At 50.4% G+C, this 18,613-nt stretch overlaps 2 protein-coding genes across 2 annotated transcripts in view; one reads left to right on the top strand and one right to left on the bottom strand.

The window, feature by feature from the left end:
• NHSL2 (NHS like 2) overlaps positions 1-18,613 on the bottom strand; it is a 263,935-nt gene that overhangs the window by 14,875 nt on the left and 230,447 nt on the right. Inside the window, exons 6-9 of the mRNA XM_030304810.2 lie at positions 6,313-6,468; positions 3,294-3,421; positions 2,795-2,990; positions 846-977 (exon numbers count right to left, since the gene is read on the bottom strand). Coding sequence (XP_030160670.2) covers positions 846-977; positions 2,795-2,990; positions 3,294-3,421; positions 6,313-6,468 — 612 coding nt within the window. The remainder of the gene's footprint in view (positions 1-845; positions 978-2,794; positions 2,991-3,293; positions 3,422-6,312; positions 6,469-18,613) is intronic.
• RTL5 (retrotransposon Gag like 5) lies at positions 6,780-11,416 on the top strand. Its single transcript, XM_030304636.1, has 2 exons — positions 6,780-10,365; positions 10,819-11,416. The coding sequence occupies exon 1, from the start codon at positions 6,996-6,998 to the stop codon at positions 8,685-8,687; it is 1,692 nt and encodes a 563-aa protein (XP_030160496.1). The 5' UTR covers positions 6,780-6,995; the 3' UTR covers positions 8,688-10,365; positions 10,819-11,416.

Raw genomic sequence — 18,613 nt, 5'->3', positions numbered from 1 at the left:
CCTCTCCTGAGATTAGAGCACGGGCTTTTGAACTGATAAAGGACAGCATTGTGTGACTTTCAGCCCCAGCAATGAATCTGGAGTATGCCACAGCTGGAAAGTTCAGAGTCTGGTTACATTTTTGGCACCTGTCACTTTTTAGCTTTGCAACATGAGAGACTTCAGATGACCTACGCATGTGAGGAAACTATTCACATGTCCAAAATCCCCAAAGATTTTTCTCATATAGAACAATTATTACTACTACTAGTAGTATAATAATTTATAACAGCAGCCACCATTTGTTCAACACCTACTATGTACCAGGCACATGGTAGGTGAATATATGTAATAACTCTAATATGCATGACAATTCTCACAGGTTGGTATTATTAGCCCCAACTTCCAGATAAAGGTGCTGAAGCTCAGAGAGGTTATGTAAGTTGGCCAAGGCCTCATGGTTAATAAGTGGAGAGGCCAGGACTCACATCCATCTCTCTGGTCTGTGCTTTTTGGATGGCTTCCGTTTAGCAGCAGTAGTGGCTCTGTTAGAATGGTGCTTTTAGTGATGATTCCCTCTTTTATCTATTTGCCTAAATTTGACACATTTGGCTATATTCCATTTAGAATGGGAAACAATAACATAGTGAACTTATTAGCCTGGGAGACCTGCGCTCCATATTCAGTTGATGACCTTGACAAAAGGCCCTTGGTTGTCCTTAATTACCACATTGGCTTCTTTTAAGTCATCCAACCGTCCTCCCTCCCCACCCCCACCACCCCACACTCTGAATTATCCCTGGGTGGCAGGACTGGTGGCAATGAACAAGGGGAAGGTTCTGGGGCATCAGCTGTGGTGGGGTCACCTTGGTCTCGCTGGGAAAAGTTAGAGAATCCAATAATGGTCCGCCTCCGCCTCAGGGTGGATTTGGGGTTCACGGCTGTCTCTGTGTTAAACAACGAGTGTCGCAAACTTGCATGTTTATCAAACTGCTGCCCTGTAGGCAAAATAAAGACACTTGGGTGCATCCTGGTTTCTGTTTACAGTACAGTGGTCTGAGGTGGAGAGAAGGGATGATGGCAGGAGCAATGAGCATGGATAGAGTCCAGGCAGGTGGCCCTTCATCCTCCTCCCTCCCAATCTGGCTCTGCATACCCACATCCCCAAGGCGTACATGTTGGCTTTCGTAGGGTCATACTCAGGGTCACTGGTGAGTCTTAGGTGGCTGAGGGCCATGGTTTTCAGCCGTGACTATGTGTGAAAATCAACTGAGCAGCTTTTGAAACTCTAATACCTGAACCCCATCAAGAACACTTAAATCTCTGGCTGTAGGGCCCAAGTAGAAGCATTTTCTTGAACCCCCCAGGTGATTGATTATTCAGAGGTACAGCCTGGGGTAAGAATCACTGGTGTAGAGAGACAGGTTGAGACTAGATGTTGCTTGATTGTAATCTTTTCTCAAAGAAAGTCTTTGTATGGGCCAGTAAGGACAGTGCCTCCAAGAGGCTACCCTGCTGCCCCCCAGCATCCAGGAAGCAGCCTGATAGCCTGTCCTCCAGTCATCTGATCACATTTTATCAACATTCATCTCTGGGTAGTGATTGATATCTATTTCTCTTAAAACACTGGGACAGTCTTTGCTCCAGGGGAATTGCTAGGGCAGGGGTGGGGTGACACCCGCTGCTCCCCCCACTGCCTCTCCTTCAGCAGCTGGCTAACCAAACCCTCCCCTCTCAGCTCCATGGCTACATGTGTCCCCACTCCCCACTGCCCCGACCAAGTTGCTCTGCAGGCAAAATCAGGGCTGGCCTCATTGAGAGTAAGGTGGAAGTTTAAAAACAAAGTGCCCACCTTTACTCTGTGAGTTTCTCTTCTCAGCCCGCACTCCTCTTGGTACGTTTCCCTAGGCTCTAACCTCTATTTCCTGCCTCTAATTTCCTGAGAGGATGCCAGGGGCTCTGAATGGCCCCATATCTAGGGAACGTTGCCACATGTGGCCAGACCTGTCCTCATTGTCTTTATCAGATTTTCCCAGCATACCACTGGCTAGTGCTGGCTCACAGGGTGCCTCTGGTCCCTTTAAGTCAGGAGGTCTTCATTTCATCCAGTCACTGGCCCTACCTTCTTCTGAAATGACTGACCCTCCTCCTCTTCCACTTACAGCTGGTGGAGTGTGGAGCATGAATTAATGATTGGCATGGTATAGGGTGCCACATGTCCCCAAAGTCACAGCCAGCTGAGCCTCATTTGCCTTGGTCTCTTTCTATTACTTCCATTTTCAAACACTTGCCATGTGGGTTGAAGAGGCCCACCTCACTAGAAGACCGGATGTCTACTGAAAGTATCACAAGGCCCTTGCTCTGTGTTCCAGGTATGATCCTCCCTTTTACCACCAGCACTACTGACCTTGCACTTCCACTCTGGCTCCTATCTGTGCACTACAAATCTGGCTTCTGGCACAAGAAGTTTTCTTTCCCCAAACCAAACTGAACTCACAAACTTGAAATTTCCATAGATGTAACCAAAGAGCACACAAGTTCACAATGTTTTGGGGTTTTCTGTTAAGACAGATTTGTTTGCTACCAGATGGGCTCAGTTAGTATGGCAGTGCCAGTAGAGAGTGAAGAAAGAGCAGCCAGAGCCCCCTCTTTTGCATGCCTCCGTTCCTCGGCGAGAGCCATGACCTTGACAGTGCAGGGTGAGCCAGTAGCAAAGAAAGTCTCGCTCCCTCCCCTGGCACCCAGTGCATTTGGAGAGGATGGTCTGTAGTTGGCATGGAGGGAAGCAAATGGAAGCGATACTAAGCAACTCTACCAGAGATATTGATGGGCACAATGTCAGAGTGCGTGGAGCAAGGTTGAGGCCACCGTTTCTCCTCTAGGATGGGCAGAGGGAAGGGGCTATTCCAGGCAGCTTGCTTGTCGGTTGTGGTAGACAGGCTCAGGGAGGCCTCAGGGGCCCTCACACCCTGGGTGGTAGTCTCATCCTCGCTCAGCTGCCGTTTTGTAGGCTGTTGGGAAAGAAGGTGATGGGAAGGGTGTGCTCCCGACGAGATGAGCCATGCCATGGGATGGCTGTCTAGGTAGGGTGATCGGAGGCTTCATCTAGGAGGCAGGAAAGTGTGGACAGGCTACCAGGCCAGACACCTGCTGTGTACAGCCCATCTCAGCAGGGCCTCCGGATAGCTCTGCTGGTGGGCAGAGGTGAGTGGCAGCTCCTGATGGGTAACGTAAACTGCTTGAGGACCCCTGTCAATGAGTGCAGAGAGAGCTCTGTATGCTGGCTCTCACAGGTGGGGGAAGAGGCAACTCACCATCAATACAAACTCCAGACGCCTGCCAGCCTGGGGCCTTGGGCTAAGGGTGGGCTCAGGGGCCTCATCAGCAGAGCGGAAGGTCTGCCCCAGGAGTCTGGCCTCCGAGTACTGTTCCTCATATTCTTCTGAAAAATAGCACAGTGGATACACACTCTAGGGGGCCATGGCCAAGCACTGGGCTGGGAAGGGACCATGAGAGCTGGGGCTCCTGCTCTAGCTGCCAGGCCTGACTTGCATTGTTTCTCTAGGATATTTTCCGGCTTCTGAGCCTCTGGATTCAGAAATGGAAAAAATCCTACTTCCCAGGACTGTGAGCGCCAAGGAGAAAAGAGAGTCAATGAAATGGAGTTGTGCCAGTTCTGAGACCAAGCCTGTGTCTTGATGGCCCCCACCTTAGGTGCTCAACCTAGAGGAGAGGTCCGGAAAGCAGACACCTTTTGCCATTTTAGGCTGCAGGGTCCCCTCTCTGAAACCCTGCACCTCTTCAGGTTTTCTGCAGCCCGACCAGGGAAAGGACCTGCATGAATCACGAAGACATCTGCATTGGAAAGTCCAATGTGGAGTGCTCCCTTGGATGTCAAGAACTCTTATTTGAGCCTCCAAGGGCCTGGTTCCCTGCACCTTGGTCCCACTGTGGGTGGTGTCAGGTCAAGAGGGACTTAGTTGAAGCAGAGGGAAAGCAGAGGTAGTGACATAGAAGGCGGGAGAAGTCGAGGGGCATTGTCAGCGAGTAAGAAGGATGCACAGGATTTGGATGGGCTTCATTTAAGTGATGAATTCAATGAGTAAAGGAGGAACGTGAGAGCAAAGAACCAACAGGTGGGGCTCTATGCACATATGAACAGACTTTAAGACTCCCAGAAACTTGGACTCAGGAGGGGCCTCAAAAGTTCTCTGGTCCAACACCCCACTGTGGGCTCAGAGTTCTTCCTAAGCAGCCCTTCCAGTTGCTTCTTCAGCCTCCACATGCTCCTGCAGAGAAGGGAGGGCAGCCTTCCTCCCAAGGCAGCTCATTCCATCCAAGAACAGTTGGGGCTGTCAGGCGTGTCAGGAAAGCTCTTCCTTATCTTGAGGTGGAATATACCTCCCTCTATATTTCTACCCACCCATCCTAATTCTGCCCATGGTGGCAACATAAAGCACATGGACTCTTTTTCTGCATGATAGCTCCTCTCTTATCTGAACACAAGGCTCATGGTGTCCCTCAGAACCTTGCTTCTCTAAGGTCACTGCTGCCCTGGCAGGGAGGTGGGGGTTTGGGCTGTAGTCCAGTTGGGTGGCCCAGCTGCTGTTTTCTAGTCCCCTTACAAGTTAACCTTTGTTGGTGTGGATAAATGAGAGCCGATAAGGCTTCTTTACACATGTAACATTCACTCAACAAATGTCTACTGAGCCCCTCCTGGAGATCCAGCTCTGTGCCAGGTGCTTCTAGAAAGGCAAGGGTATGAAGAGATAACATTCTTTATGTTGAGACAGTCAGTCTGGTTATATGGACAAACTCTACACCCAGGACTAGTAGATGAATGAGTAAATGAAGGGACAAATGAGAGAAAAAGCAGCTCAGAACTATACAAGACCTCTTGAGCTGGATGGCGTAAGGCAGCTGGCACGAGTGCTTATGCAGGGAAGGATGCAAAGTGCAGAGCGTTAAAGGGGTTTTTGGGTGAGGCAAGAAGAGAGCTTTGAATAAAGTGTGAGGATTGGGGGTTGGGAGAGTGAGGAAGGGCTTCTAGGTTTGGAAAAAAGCCCAAGTGGGACAGCGAGTTCCTGGCATAGGCATGGAGCTTGCGACTACAACTGAGGTTTTATTTGTATTATTTCATGGAGATAGAACTTACCTACAGTAAGGAACGCAAATCTTAAGTGCGCAGCTCAGTGAATTTTGACATACGCATGTCCCTTGTAACCTCCATCCAGAGACTGTAATGCCCCAGTAGCCTCTCGCATAGCACTGAGGTTTAATCCTTTTGCCACTCACATTAGCTAAATCCCTCTGATAAACGAGTATGGTTTTCATATTGCAAAGTCTTATCACGGACTGTACAGTCTTTTCTTTTATGGTAACTTTAGTATCATTCCCAGCCATGCCCTGCGTTCCACAGGACACGTACTGGGAGTTGACGCATCCTATCAGGGTCTCTTCAGCTGCAAGATACTCTTGCCAAGCAGGTTACATACCATTTTTACTTCTCACAAAACTTTGTCATGTGGAATTGGAATCTGATTTGAAAGACGACGGATTGATCTGAAACTCAGGGAGGTTGGGTAATCTGCATAGTGTCTCACAGCTGGTTAGGCATGGGATTCAAATGTGATTCTAGGTCTGTCTGATTTCAAAGTCTGTGTTTTCTCACTCTACCTGGTGCATGCAATCTGACTGCTCTGGTACTACAACTGGGCTGTTTTTCTGGGTCATGTGGACCCAGCTTGGTGTACAGGGTACTCCTCTGTATACTCCAAAGATGCCAGGCTGGGATTTGGGGACGAGGAGAGATCTGGGTGCTGTGTACTGGGCTTCCTTTGATGAGGCAGTAGCTAGCTACCCAGGAACCACACGGACAAGGTTAAGACAAGAGCAGAGTGAGCGAAGTCCTGAGAGGGAGACCCTGCAGATGCCTCCATTGTCTTTGGGTGCGAGGATTCCAAAGACATGGGTGAGATGTGGCAAGAGAGGGTCTAGAAGGTTTGTAAGGCCACGCAGGGGGAGTCTCTCACCCAGCTCTCTTGGTAAATGGCTTGACCATTGCCCTGCTTCTGCCTCTGTCTCCCCCCCCCCCGCCCCCCCATGTACTCCTGAACTGCAAAATAAAGGGGCGAGGGGTGGGTGCGAGTAAACAGCCGTAGAAATCATTAGTCTGGAAGGTAAAGAGATGGGAAATTTATGTTTTGTTTTTCAGTGGGTTTTAAACTGTTCTTTTTCTCTAGCTGGTCCCTGTCCTCTTTCTTCTTCGCCTCCCTCCAGCCGCTGCGCATCTCGCCTGTGGGCTCCGGCCGCAGCCCCCCTCCCTCTCAGTACCTTGCAACAGGCTCTGGAGATTGAGCTGCGCCTCTCGAAGCAGCTCCTCTACACTCGGGGGCCTGCCCGAGGAGAGGAACACGTTCACTGGCTGTCGCCATGACGACCTCGAGTGGGCAGTCGCTGTCGCATTTTCCCGACCCGAGTTAGCTGCAGCTAGGGAAGGAGAGAGTCAGTGAGAGGCGCAGCTGAGGGCGGGGGGGGGGGGGGGGGCGGCGCGCGGTGGCCAGTGGGCGCCCGCGGTTCCCCAAGACCCGCCCTGTCGGGGGTGGGGGGGCGGAGCGAGGCTGCGCTTAAAATGCGGGGACTCGCCAGCCGCAAGATTTTTCCTCGACAGATCCTGCCGCAGGCAGCTCCCTCCCGCTCTACCGGCCTCTGCCCGTGCCGCCGCCGCCTGCCGCCTGCTGCCCGCGTCTTCCCGGCTACCGCCGCCGCCCGCCCTCTCCGATCCCTGGGACGAGGTAAAGCGCCCCGGGCCGAGCCACTGGGCACTCCGCCCGGAGCGCCCGTCCTCCGTGCTCGCCCCAGTGGGTGTGGCTCGGCCTCTCCCGCGCCCCGCCGCGGCACTTTGGTCCCCTCCCCCCGCACCCCACCGCCGCATTTCAGTCTCCCCTCGCGGCCTCCAGCTCCCCACCCCCACCCTCGCCCCCGCCCTCAGACTCAGGGCCCCGGAGCTAATCCTAATGTCCGAGGCCGCAGGAAATCTAAACAGCCTGCGCATGGCGAACGTGGCCCTGCGAGAAGAATTAAATGCCCTTCGCGGGGAGAATGCCAACTTAGGCCTTCAGCTCGGAAGAGCCCTAGCCGAGGTTAATTCCTTGCGGGGCAACGTCTCGAGCTACATCCGCTGGCCAGTGCCGGTGGTGCCCGTCCTGGCCGAGGAGAACTTTGAGTTCCCGCTCAGCGAGATCGACGCAGTTCCCGAGGGAGAGCTGCCTTTCTTGTGCTGGCCTCCCCCTCGCGCGGAGCCCGAGTATGCCTCGGACGAACTGCTGATTAGCGTGATCCAGGATTGCGGTACCTCCGACGCGCCCGTCGACCCTCCCCCGCTGCCCATCCCGCCCCCGCCGGCGCTGCCCCCGCCCCCATCGAAGGAGCAGCCGGCACAGCCTCCTCTGCCGCCGCTGGAGCGGCCTGAGTTAGAGCCCTTCTCAGGCGACCCGGTCTATCTGGCCGAATTCCTGATGCGGCTAGAGACCTTCATAGCTGACCATGAGGATCATTTCCCCGGGGGCGCCGAGCGGGTGGCCTTTCTGATCTCCTTTTTCACTGGTGAAGCCAAGGACTGGGCCATCTCAGTCACCAGGGAAGGAAGCCCCCTGCGTGCCAACTTCCCACGCTTCCTGGATGAGATCCGTAAGGAATTCTGCGGGCCCATCCCCCCAAGTGTGGCTAAAAAGGCCATCCGCAAGCTCAAGCAGGGGGATTGTACTCTAGGCAGCTATGCGGATGCTTTTCAGTTCCTGGCCCAATTCTTGTCTTGGGATGACTGCCGCCTTCAAAACCAATTCCTTAAAGGCCTGTCAGAATTCTTCCGCAAGGAGCTCTTATGGTCAACCGAAATGGCCGACCTGGATGAGCTGATTCTCGAATGTGTGGAGATAGAAAGAAAAGTGCGTGTCCCCAAGCCAATCCCTCTCCCTGGGGTTCGCAACATCTTCTTCCCTTTTGCTAAGGACCCTAATATCGACGACAGTGATGAAGAGTACTACAGTGACGAAGATGAAGAGGCACGCAGGCGCAAGCTTTACGACAGGGACCAGCGAAGGCACGTGAGAGGTATTCAGCAGGAGGCGAAGGAGGAGGAGGAGAAGAGGAAGAAGGAGGAAGAGATGAGGAAGAAGCAGCTGGAGGAGATGAAGCAGAAACAGGAAGTGGAGGAAGAGGACGATGAGGATGAGGAGGTGGATGTGGGTGTGGAGGTGAACATATTCAAGAGGAGCGAGGATGAAGATGAGAATAAGGGTGGGGAGGCAGGTGCAGATGGGGGCCAGGAGCCAGAGCAGGAGCCAGAGCAAGAGCCAGAACAGGAGCAAGAGTCAGAGGATGAGACCCAAGATGATGACCTCGACGAGCTGATGGAGATGGAGCCGACCGTTGCCCACGCTTCATCCCAGACTACTGGCTACTATCATGAAAATTTCCTGGATGCATCGCCTCCCATCATACAGCCCAGCAGGCGGAGGAACCAAAACCGAGTCCCACTTCTGGAGGGCCTGCCGGGTACTAATTCACCATTCTACAGTTCGCCGCCACTGATTCGCCGCGCAGGTCGCTTGGGGCAACGCCAGATTCGAAGACGTCCCCCGGTGCTATTCCGCCTCACTCCGAGACAGGGGGGCCACCGGGCGGCACGTGGCCGAATTCGCGTGTGAGTGCTGGGGCGAGCTGGCCAAGCAGAACACACCCTTCTACTGCGTCCCCTGCCCCTGCTATCGCTGCCACACCTGCCCCTTTTGCTGACCAGTACTTGAGGGAGTTCCAGACCTGCAGAGCCCGAAGAAGACTTCTAGAACGCCAGATCATCTTCCAGCCCTGACCAGCGAGTGCATCCAACCAAGGCCACCTGGGAAAGAAGGGATCAGCGATAGCTGTCCTCTTGGTGTGCACTCTGCTCAGGCTTGCCACAAGTTAGAGAGCAGGTTTCTGGGCCTGTTCCCATAAAAGAACTAACTGGTCACCCTCTTGTATTTCCCCTCTAGTTGTTCCTAACCCTCACCTCTCCTGCGTTTATTCACCCTGCGTTCTATGGTTTTATCCTCTGACTGGATCACCAGGACTTCACCCAATGCCTCACTGATCTGCCCCCACACCAATGAGCAAAAGGACAGGCTACACTGAACTCCTAAAGCCACCGAGGCCACTTACTAGATATAATCAACGGAGAGCAGGATGGTATCAAGAGATGTACCTAGAAACCGACACTTGCTTCAAGCCACACCTCCAGCAGAAGGGCCCCAAAGAGAACTCTACATCTAGCCCAGTGTGCACACACAAAGCCACACATCAGATGGACAACTTGGCTGAGATTTGTTCTTGACTGACTGAGCAAGCTCGTTCCTCCTCCACATAGACTACTGTGGCAGGGCCCTTGGACCAGCTCGCCAAATCTGGGACCCTCTCCTCTTACCACACTGCCTTCCCGGGCATCCCCAGCCATTAGAGTCCGATGTTACAGGCTCTAACCCTTTTCTTGACATTGCCTAAAAGGTAGAGGACGGGGAGGAGGAGAAGGAGGAAGGAGACGGGGAGGAGGAAAAGAAGGAAGCAGCAGCAAGTCAGTTTGACATTGTAAGGAATGACTCTTTCCTTAGGGACAGTGGTCTCTTTCCCTGACCAGGCCTTGGACTGCGGTCCCCAGCCAAAGGTCTTTGCAGGAGACTTGCCTTCCTTGAGATTCCAGAGGAGGCCTAATTGGCTTTTCTTTTCTGGACTGCTAAAAGAGAGAGGGCCCAAGGCCTGCTCTTTAATTTCGACCTAAAGGATTCCTTAGTTCTGAGAGGAGAGAGGAAGGTTCTGTTTACAGAGACTGCATGCACTGCAGCCTTAAGCTGGGATGTCCTCATGTTTCTTATATGGAGGGGGGCAGCCATGGCCTGGTGCTGGACCTCCATTAGACAATGAGGCTTAAGAGTGTGACTGCCTCCTAGTAATCCCTGGGACTTCTGGGTACCAACCTAGGTGCCCTCATAAAGGGTCTTGCTGCTTGTCTTGGGTCTAGAAGACACTGCTTCTGCAGTGAAAAAGTACATACTATGTCACTCTGGCCACAGAATGCCAGCCAGACCTGCTGCTGGCCTGAACTGCCCCCAACACTGAGCCTCCTGCCTAGTGTCTGGCAGCTGGGCACATGTAGCCACAGTGTCTGTGGCCAGAGGGAAGAAAACATAGTGAACTCTGCCTCTGTTCCTCACCGGAGTCTGACAGATAACCTCAGCCCAGCCTTAGGATTTTGAGCCTGGAGGCAAGAGGAAGGAGCTGGAGGAAGAGGAGTCACAGAGAAACCCAGTCCTCTGGCTGGTTTCTGGTGAGGTCTCTATTCATCACTGGGAGGTAAGAAGCCCTTTTGTTTATAACCCACTTCTTAGCCTGGGAATCAGTGGAGCCGGGTTCCTATAACCTGTTGCTACCTCTTAAAAAGGCTCCCTCCTTCTCCAAGGAGAAAAATAATAGATAATCATTATAGAAAAATATGGAAAATAGAGAAAACTATAAGGACAAACACCCCCAAACATTCAGGACCCGACCACACAGATGCAAGTACTATTAACACTTTGTTGCCTTTCTTTCTAGCGTGTTCTCACTCTGTCTCTTCAAAGCTGAGATCATCCTGTAAGCTCTTGATCAGCAGGATTTAAAATGGCTGCCACCGATGCAGTCATGCATACTGAATAATTTATTTAAGCATTCTCCTGATTCGTTGGACATTTCAGTTGCCTGGTTTTCTCCATTCCCACCAGTATGGGAGTCAACAACCTTGTAAAGAAAATTTTGTCTGTTTTTCAGCTATTTCCTCAGGAGAGAGTTCCAGAAGGGGAACTGCTATTCTTCTAGGCTGTGGACCCTGTTTGCTGACAGTCGACACGCTGGCCCTGCTGCCCATGTCCCTGAGTGAGAAGTGCAAAGGACAGGTGCCTTGCACCCCAACCTCCAGGGACCCCTCAGCACAGGCCCTGCCTGTTCCCATGGTGCTTCTCACCCTGAGCCTTGTAGTCTCCACCCGGAAAACAGTGGATGAGCAGTGAGCTGGTTTCTGGCCCTCTGGTGGCAGGGGGCTTGGGCTTCCCCTTGACCCTCTTTCCCTCCCCCTTTTCCCAGATCTTCAATATTTGTTGTGATGTAACAGCCACAAGAGCTGTAAGAGGAACTATGGGCTTTGGGTGCTTTCTTGGGTTGAAAGAGGGGTGGGGGTGGGGGTGGGGAAATGCATGTGAGGGGGGGGTATGAAGGCAGCCCAAGGATTCCCAGAGACTCGGGAGGAAACCCATTTGAGACAAATGTGTTATTGTTATTGTGTTATTGTTGCATTACTGTGTTGTGAAGATAAGAAATCATTCTGTATGCTAAAGCTTTCTCCTCAATAAAAATATAAAGGGTGTGTAAAGATTGTGTCTCTCTGCGTTATTGAGCAAACATAGATGAGTACTCAAGTAGGCATCATTTACCAGGCACCTTGCCTGAATCAACCCTAGCCTGAAGCCCTGTGACCCTTAGATGAGGAAACTAAGGCCCAGTGAGGCTCAAGGGACCTACCTAGAGTCCTATGCATTTGTGGATGGCACTTGTTGGGAGGGAGATAAAAGGATTAGCCATCTTGAAAAATAGCATTAGTTCTCCACTTACTGGGATATAAAGCTATGAGTGGCCCAGTCCTATCATCCTATAACGGCACCCCTCCTGGCCCCCAACACACACACACACAACTGAAGGGGGGGGGGAGGCCCAGGGGCTGGGTGGCGCTGGTGAGTTGGGAGGGCCCTTCCATTTTGTGGCACTAGGTGGTGCTATGGGACACCAGTGAGCTGGTGGCTGAATATTTTTAAATACACATGCCCAGGGCGGTTCACACAGAACCGCTTCCAGCAAGATTTCACTGCTCCTCACAGACTGTAGGGTCAGAAGAAACTGAATCCCATTCTTGGATTTGGTAATGTTTCCCAGCTATGAATTGGAATTTCTCCCCCTGGGACAGTGGGTGGGAATGTTTACTGAGCCCCCTACTAGGTACAAGTACTTTGCTGGGCACTTCACATCTTTATCTCATTTCATCTTATCCTCATCTTACAGATGATTGAACAAAGGCTTAGAGAGGAGAAGTCACTGGCCCAAGGTTTACAGCTGGCAAGTAGCTTTTCCACAGTTCCACGACTGCCCAAGAGTTAGCTCCCGGGACCCTTTGCCCCTTTCTGCCTCCACTCACTGCCCTTACTATCTCCTAGGCCTGCGCACCCACCCTGTCCTTCCCACCCTCCCCCAAGCTTACAGGAGCACAATGAGAAACAAAGCACATTTGCTTTGCCCCTTTAAGAGGTTGGGGGGAAGGAAGGAAGGAAGGAAGAGGGAAGTGGGGAGGGAGGGAGGAAAGGAGGAGAGAGGAAACCAGCATGTTTCTGACCAACTTTCACCAACACCTCATTTCATTCCCACAACAACTCAGTGCAGCAGGTAATGTGTTTCCTTTTAGAGCTGAAGGACCTGAATTTCAGAGACACTAGGTTCCATGGGGGACTTGGGTATTTGTGACTCCCAAACTCATACTCTCTCAACTCTAATACCCCATGCTGATCCCAAGAAAGTCCCTCAATGAGCTCAAGTCTCAACCTGACTGAATTCTGGGTCCTTGCCAAAGCAAGCAGATATGTGCATCAGGTGCACTGTCTCTGGAGGCTCTGGGAGAACCAGCCAGGTGGCCGCTCTGCCCTGCAGGGAAGGACCTGCAGAGTAAGGTGCTGAGTTTAAGGTGATGAGTAGGTGTGTGTGGCTGACTGCCCCTTCTGGGGGAGGGACAGAGCTGTGGTGCTGTGGGCCGCATCAGTGAGCACTGGGGCTTCCGTTTCTGCATCAGGGGGGTCAGACAAGGTCTCTAGCACCCCTAGAGTTTCTCATGCATCACAGGTAGGGATAGGTGAGCCCAGGTTGTGTCATGCCCCATCAGAGCAGGTGGAGGAAAATAAGAGGAAGGTGAGCCTTGCCCCAACCCTGCAGCCAAAGGCCTTGTGAGTATAGGGGAAAGAGCCCTGGATTCCAGTCCAGCCCTGACACTGACTTGATTTGGGACTGTACCTGAGTCCCATTCCTATTCAGACCACAGCTTCCACATCTGTCTAGTCACTGTTGGGTTCCTGGTACCCAGCACAAGGCTGGGTACACAGTAGGATCTCAAACCTAGTTTGGTACATGAATGAAGAAATGAGTGGAATAAATGGACTGCTGGATGGAAATGTCAAGGTGGCCTGCCAAGGGCATCTGCAGATGGCATGAAGTTTGGAGGACTAGAGGATCCCTTTCATAATGGAATCAGGAGCTCCCCCTCCAAATTTCCCTAACCTGGAAGGGTGTGCTGAAATGGCCTTTATAAGGTGCACATGTGAGACCTTGTAGTCGGGTTCAGAAAAACAACCACAGAAGCCTGAGTGGGAGAGATGTGGCTTAGGAGAAATTTGTGGGAAAAAATCAGAGAACTTGAGTTGATGGGGGCTCAGGATGACTCAGCAGATTTATGAGGGTGCCAGAAATGAGAATGCCTTCCTGGGCTGCTACAACAGAGTATGGGATCCAGGAGATGGGCAGACCCCCACCTGGGGTCCTGGCTGCCCAATGGAAGGTAGCTGGGTTGCACCTCACAGAAGCCCTTTTGCATACCAAGAGTAAGGAAATATTGGCATAAAAGAAAGGAAAAAGGAAGCAAAAAGTGGGGGCAATAGAAGGGCAGCAAAGATTGTAAGAGTCATAAAAACCCTGTCCCCAAGATATGGAGGAAGGCAGAGAGCATCTTGCTGCCTGTGAAGTGGGCCCCGCAGTTCCCATTATTCATTCTGTAGGGACCTAGCAGCTCAAGGTCACTTGCTTGAGTTCAACTATGAAATCCAGCAGTTGGCCATCTTTTTTTTTTTTTTTTTTAATTTTTTTTTTCAACGTTTTTATTTATTTTTGGGACAGAGAGAGACAGAGCATGAACGGGGGAGGGGCAGAGACAGAGGGAGACACAGAATCGGAAACAGGCTCCAGGCTCTGAGCCATCAGCCCAGAGCCTGACGCGGGGCTCGAACTTGCGGACCGCGAGATCGTGACCTGGCTGAAGCCGGACGCTTAACCGACTGCGCCACCCAGGCGCCCCTCAGCAGTTGGCCATCTTAACCTCCACCCTCTACTTGCCCATACTGGTAGAATCAGAATCTCCAGGAATTTCTATTTTTGAAAAGCTCCCTAGGCAATTCTAATGCCTAGCCTAATGCAGAATACAGCCTTGGGGACTAACTATCCTGGGTGACATTTAATGGCCAGTTAGGTTTTGAGCCTTCCCATAGAGCTCCCCTGGAGCAAAAACAAGGCTGGAAATCCTGTATTAGCACATAGTAAGTGATGAAGGAATATTTGTGCAACTGTCCCCCAGCATGTGCCAGGGTTGGTTGTGAGCTCACCCCTCCTGGATACCTGCTCAGATTGCACCCTCCTGAAAGAGATGTGCCAAAGGATGGATGCAGAAGTCTGGACCTGAGAAACCAGGTTCATTGGAGCCTAAGCCAGAACTGATTCAAATGGAACCTTGGCCTCTCCCTGGGGGTTAAGGACAGGCATTAACAAGGCAAGAGATTATCCACTAAATGGTGTTGGGAGGCTCCACCTCTGGCTAGCACTTCCTGCATCCTGACCAGCCTAGGGAAAGCTCTGAAGGCCCCTTCTCCCCAGGGACTCAACAGACACAGAAACACAAAGCCAGGGTTCTCAGTTGCTGTGGTAACAGTGGGACCTACTTGGAAGAAAACAGTCTCTTGAAATGCTTAGGAGGATGGATATTTCCTTTGACAGGGCAGGCTCTGGCCTGCTCCTTATGTCCCCTCTTCTCTTCCTGCTTGCCTCACATAGGAGTGTAGCTGGGGCCCCTCCCCCCAGCAACTCCCCTGGGAGAGGGGTGCCAGAAAGTAGGACCCTGGCTTTTGATTTTGCTCTTGCTGTGGGCTGTTAATAAATGGAAAGGGTTAGAATGTGAATTCATGGCAATTATTCTCTGGCCTGAGGAAGCCCTGCTTCATGAGACCCATGTACAAACATGAGGAGGGCAAGTGCCCCCAGCAATTGCGGTCCTACCTCTTCCCCACCACTTACATGGAGACAAAAAACAGAGAGAATTCCAGAAGCTCCAGACTTCTCCCCCACAGTCCAGCTTCTCCTCATCTCTCACCTGGACTACCAAATAGCCTTGCTGCTGGTCTAACCAGTTTCTTGTCTCTACCCCTTCTAATCAATCCACCTTCCTGAGAGCTTGGGGGTGGGCGTGGTCCTTTGAACACACAAATCTGGTCCCATTGCCCCTATTCAAAAACCTTCCAAGAGCTCTCCTTCCTCTATTGGAAGACCTGCAGATCTGATTCTGGCATTCTTCACTATCTGGTCATAAACTACCTGTGCCATCTCGTCTACCCATGCCATCATTCTTCCCTCTTCCATTCAGTCCAAACCCCAGACATCCCAAGTTACTCCCTTCTTTCCTTATCTACCAGGCCCTTTCATGCCTCTGGGCCTTTGCATACCCTCTACCCTCTGCCTTAAGAAGTCATAAGTCACTTCTGGCCCAACTGGCAATCTTATCAGCTCAAAGATCACTTCCTCCACGAAACTGCCTTCACCCCACAGACAAACTCTTGCCTTTCTGAGCCCTCATTTCCTTCCCTGCTTCCGACCCCACTGCTCTGTGAAGCTCAAGTTCCACCTGGGAGCAGAAGCTGGTTCATGACTCCAAACGAGTTTGTTGCTGCAAGGCTGCTTGCTGTTCAGTGTGAGAACATGCACTTGTCCCCTTTGCACGTGGTCTTTGGAAGGAGTACTAGCCTCCTAAGATCTGGCAGAGGGTTCACTGTATGCAAGCACTGCGCCCCCACACTTCCCAGTCAAGTTGGGGGTATGGACAGTAGGAAAAAGTTGGGCAAGAGAAAGCAAGAGTTTGCAGAGCTGGTTGTTCATTCCCAACTGAGCACCCTGTTGATGGCCTCCATCTCTTTGGGGAGCCATCGCTCCCTCTCAGTTGTGGGGCACAAGGTAACATCCAGTGGGCTTGAGAATCACACAGACCTGGCTTTGAACCCTGGCTCTGCCACTTCCTTGTTGGATACTCTTGGGTTGGTTATTTCACCTGTCTAAGCCCCATTTCCTTCTTCTAAAATTGGAGATAATAATAGTGTATATTAGCAAAATAATTGATATGAACCAACAACAATAAAAATATCTACTAGTTATTAGCACTTACTATTTGTTGGGCACTAAGTGCTTTACATTTATTAACTCATTGAATGATTACAACAACCATATGAGGTAGGTAGTGTTATTAGTCCCCATGTTGCAGGTTAAGAAATGGCATGGAAACTTTAACTTGCTCAGTGTCACAGCACTAGTATGCAAGTGCTTTCGAGCCCTCCAAGTAATATAAAGCAAGGTCTGTAGGTCAGAAGTGAGGCCAGTGGAGCAGGAGAGCACCAAGATCCAGGTCAGGGTCTTAATCTCTCTTAGGTCATAGATCCCTCTAGCAGTTTGGTGAAGCCACTGGACCCCCTCTCAGAATAATGTTTTCAGGTGCATAAAATAAAATCCATAGAATTACAGAGGAAAACAATCATATTGAAATAGTTTTAAAATATTTTAAAGAAATTATGATCTAGTTATATTACTACTTTAATAATGCATTAAATCACAAGATTTAGTGGTAAATCTGTAGGTAGAAGTTTTGAAGTGATGATGAACTTTTTTGAAATATAACTGTGATGTGATATGAAAATATTTGTGATTTCTATTAGGGATAAAGTAACAGATACTACTAATACTATTTTGGCTTGTTGCCTACATTATGAACTTGAGGAAATGCTAAATTTCTGTTAGAGATTAGTGGAAAAAAGATCAAATAATTTTCCCATTCCAAGTTCATAGATCCCCTAAATTCTCTCCACATACACCTTCAAAGGTTTATGGAGCTCAAGTTAAGGAGCCCTGCCCTTGGGTGTCAGAGAAAAGACAATGGCTGCACTGTCAGATGTGAGGAGAAGCTGGGGGCTGGCAGAAGGACAAGTGTGTGGTTTCTCTTTCAAGAACTGTTTACAGAAATCATGAAGTCCGGCAGCTCCCTCTTCCTCTTGGTCCTGAGTCAGCAGTCCAGGGTGGGGCTGAGGCTGTCACACTTGGTTTGAGTTTTAAACTCACCACACACCCATCTCTAAGAGTTGATTTCTTGCTACTTCCTTAACCAGTGAAATCTTGGTGGGTTTTACTCCATTTTAAAATTTGGACCTGCTTGCACACACAGATTTCTCATTAGTCTGGAAATAATCTTTAAGTGGATATTTTATTGGCTCTAAGACATTTTCTGAGCTAATGGATTCTTCTACCCTAGCATCCCAGCCAGGCTTTAGGGCTCACAGAGGGAAGGGGAAATATTACTAACTGTGCCATGAATCCCAGAACAATAGTCAGAATTGACACTTTCCCAAAATACCAAATGCTTTTTTCCTGACTTCCTGAATTTGCCACCTGTCAACTGATTCCCTGCCAACCAGGGCAGCACAGTCCTGGGCGCCATGGCCAAGGAGACAAATGGTCAAAACGGCAGTAGGCCTCTGCTTTTCTAACTTGCCTCTATTCCCATTCAAGACTCAAAGAGAGCACTGTTCACAAAATCCAGACCCCAAGCCTACTCACAATGCCTTGCTTGGAGGTCCCAGCTGGCCAGGGTCTGCTGCCTTCTGCTCTTCGCTGGGCCCTGATATTTACCCAGAAATGAGCAACACTTGGCTGATGTCCATGTGCTAAAAAGGCTGCATCTCATTTTCCAAAGTGAGAGGGTACAATTGCGATAGCTTTATGAACTATAGCTATTGGCTAATAAAGAAGCTATTTCAGAATGAATCTACCTCAGTTGGTCAAGGGAACAGAACAGTATGATTTGGGGGCAGGAGGCAGGGTGAGAGCTCCATATGCTGGAATGTGAAGAAGACTTAATTTTATTTACTATAAAAGAAATATATGTATGGGGCGCCTGGGTGGCGCAGTCGGTTAAGCGTCCGACTTCAGCCAGGTCATGATCTCGCGGTCCGGGAGTTCGAGCCCCGCGTCAGGCTCTGGGCTGATGGCTCGGAGCCTGGAGACTGTTTCCGATTCTGTGTCTCCCTCTCTCTCTGCCCCTCCGCCGTTCATGCTCTGTCTCTCTCTGTCCCCCCAAAAAAATAAATAAAATAAAAAACTAAATAAAAAAAAAAAAGAAATATATGTATGTTCTTAGATTGGCCAAGTCTCCCAAACATAGGCAGAAGGAGACTGAGGACCAAATGAAAATACAAAAGAACTTTGGTTAGCTAGATTGACCAAGAATAAAGAAGAGAAGATCCCAGTTACTAAAATGAGAAATGAGAGAGGGGACATTATAATCAAACTGGAAACAAAGGATTATAAAGAATAACTATGAACAATTGTACAAACACATTATGAACTTAGATGAAATGCATACATTTCTAGAAAGACACCAACTATTAAAAATGACTGAGGAAGAAATAGAAACTCCAAATAAACCTATAATAAGTAAAGAGACTGAGTTAGTAAT

This window comes from Lynx canadensis, chromosome X, assembly GCF_007474595.2.
Source record: "Lynx canadensis isolate LIC74 chromosome X, mLynCan4.pri.v2, whole genome shotgun sequence".
NCBI lineage: Eukaryota > Metazoa > Chordata > Mammalia > Carnivora > Felidae > Lynx > Lynx canadensis.
The sequence above is the reverse complement of the archived record's forward strand: the minus strand, read 5'-3'. Positions and strand labels throughout refer to the sequence as shown.

Bases quoted from the DNA above. Each gene is read 5' to 3' on its own strand.
- RTL5 (XM_030304636.1), top strand. From the start codon at position 6,996: ATGTCCGAGGCCGCAGGAAATCTAAACAGCCTGCGCATGGCGAACGTG.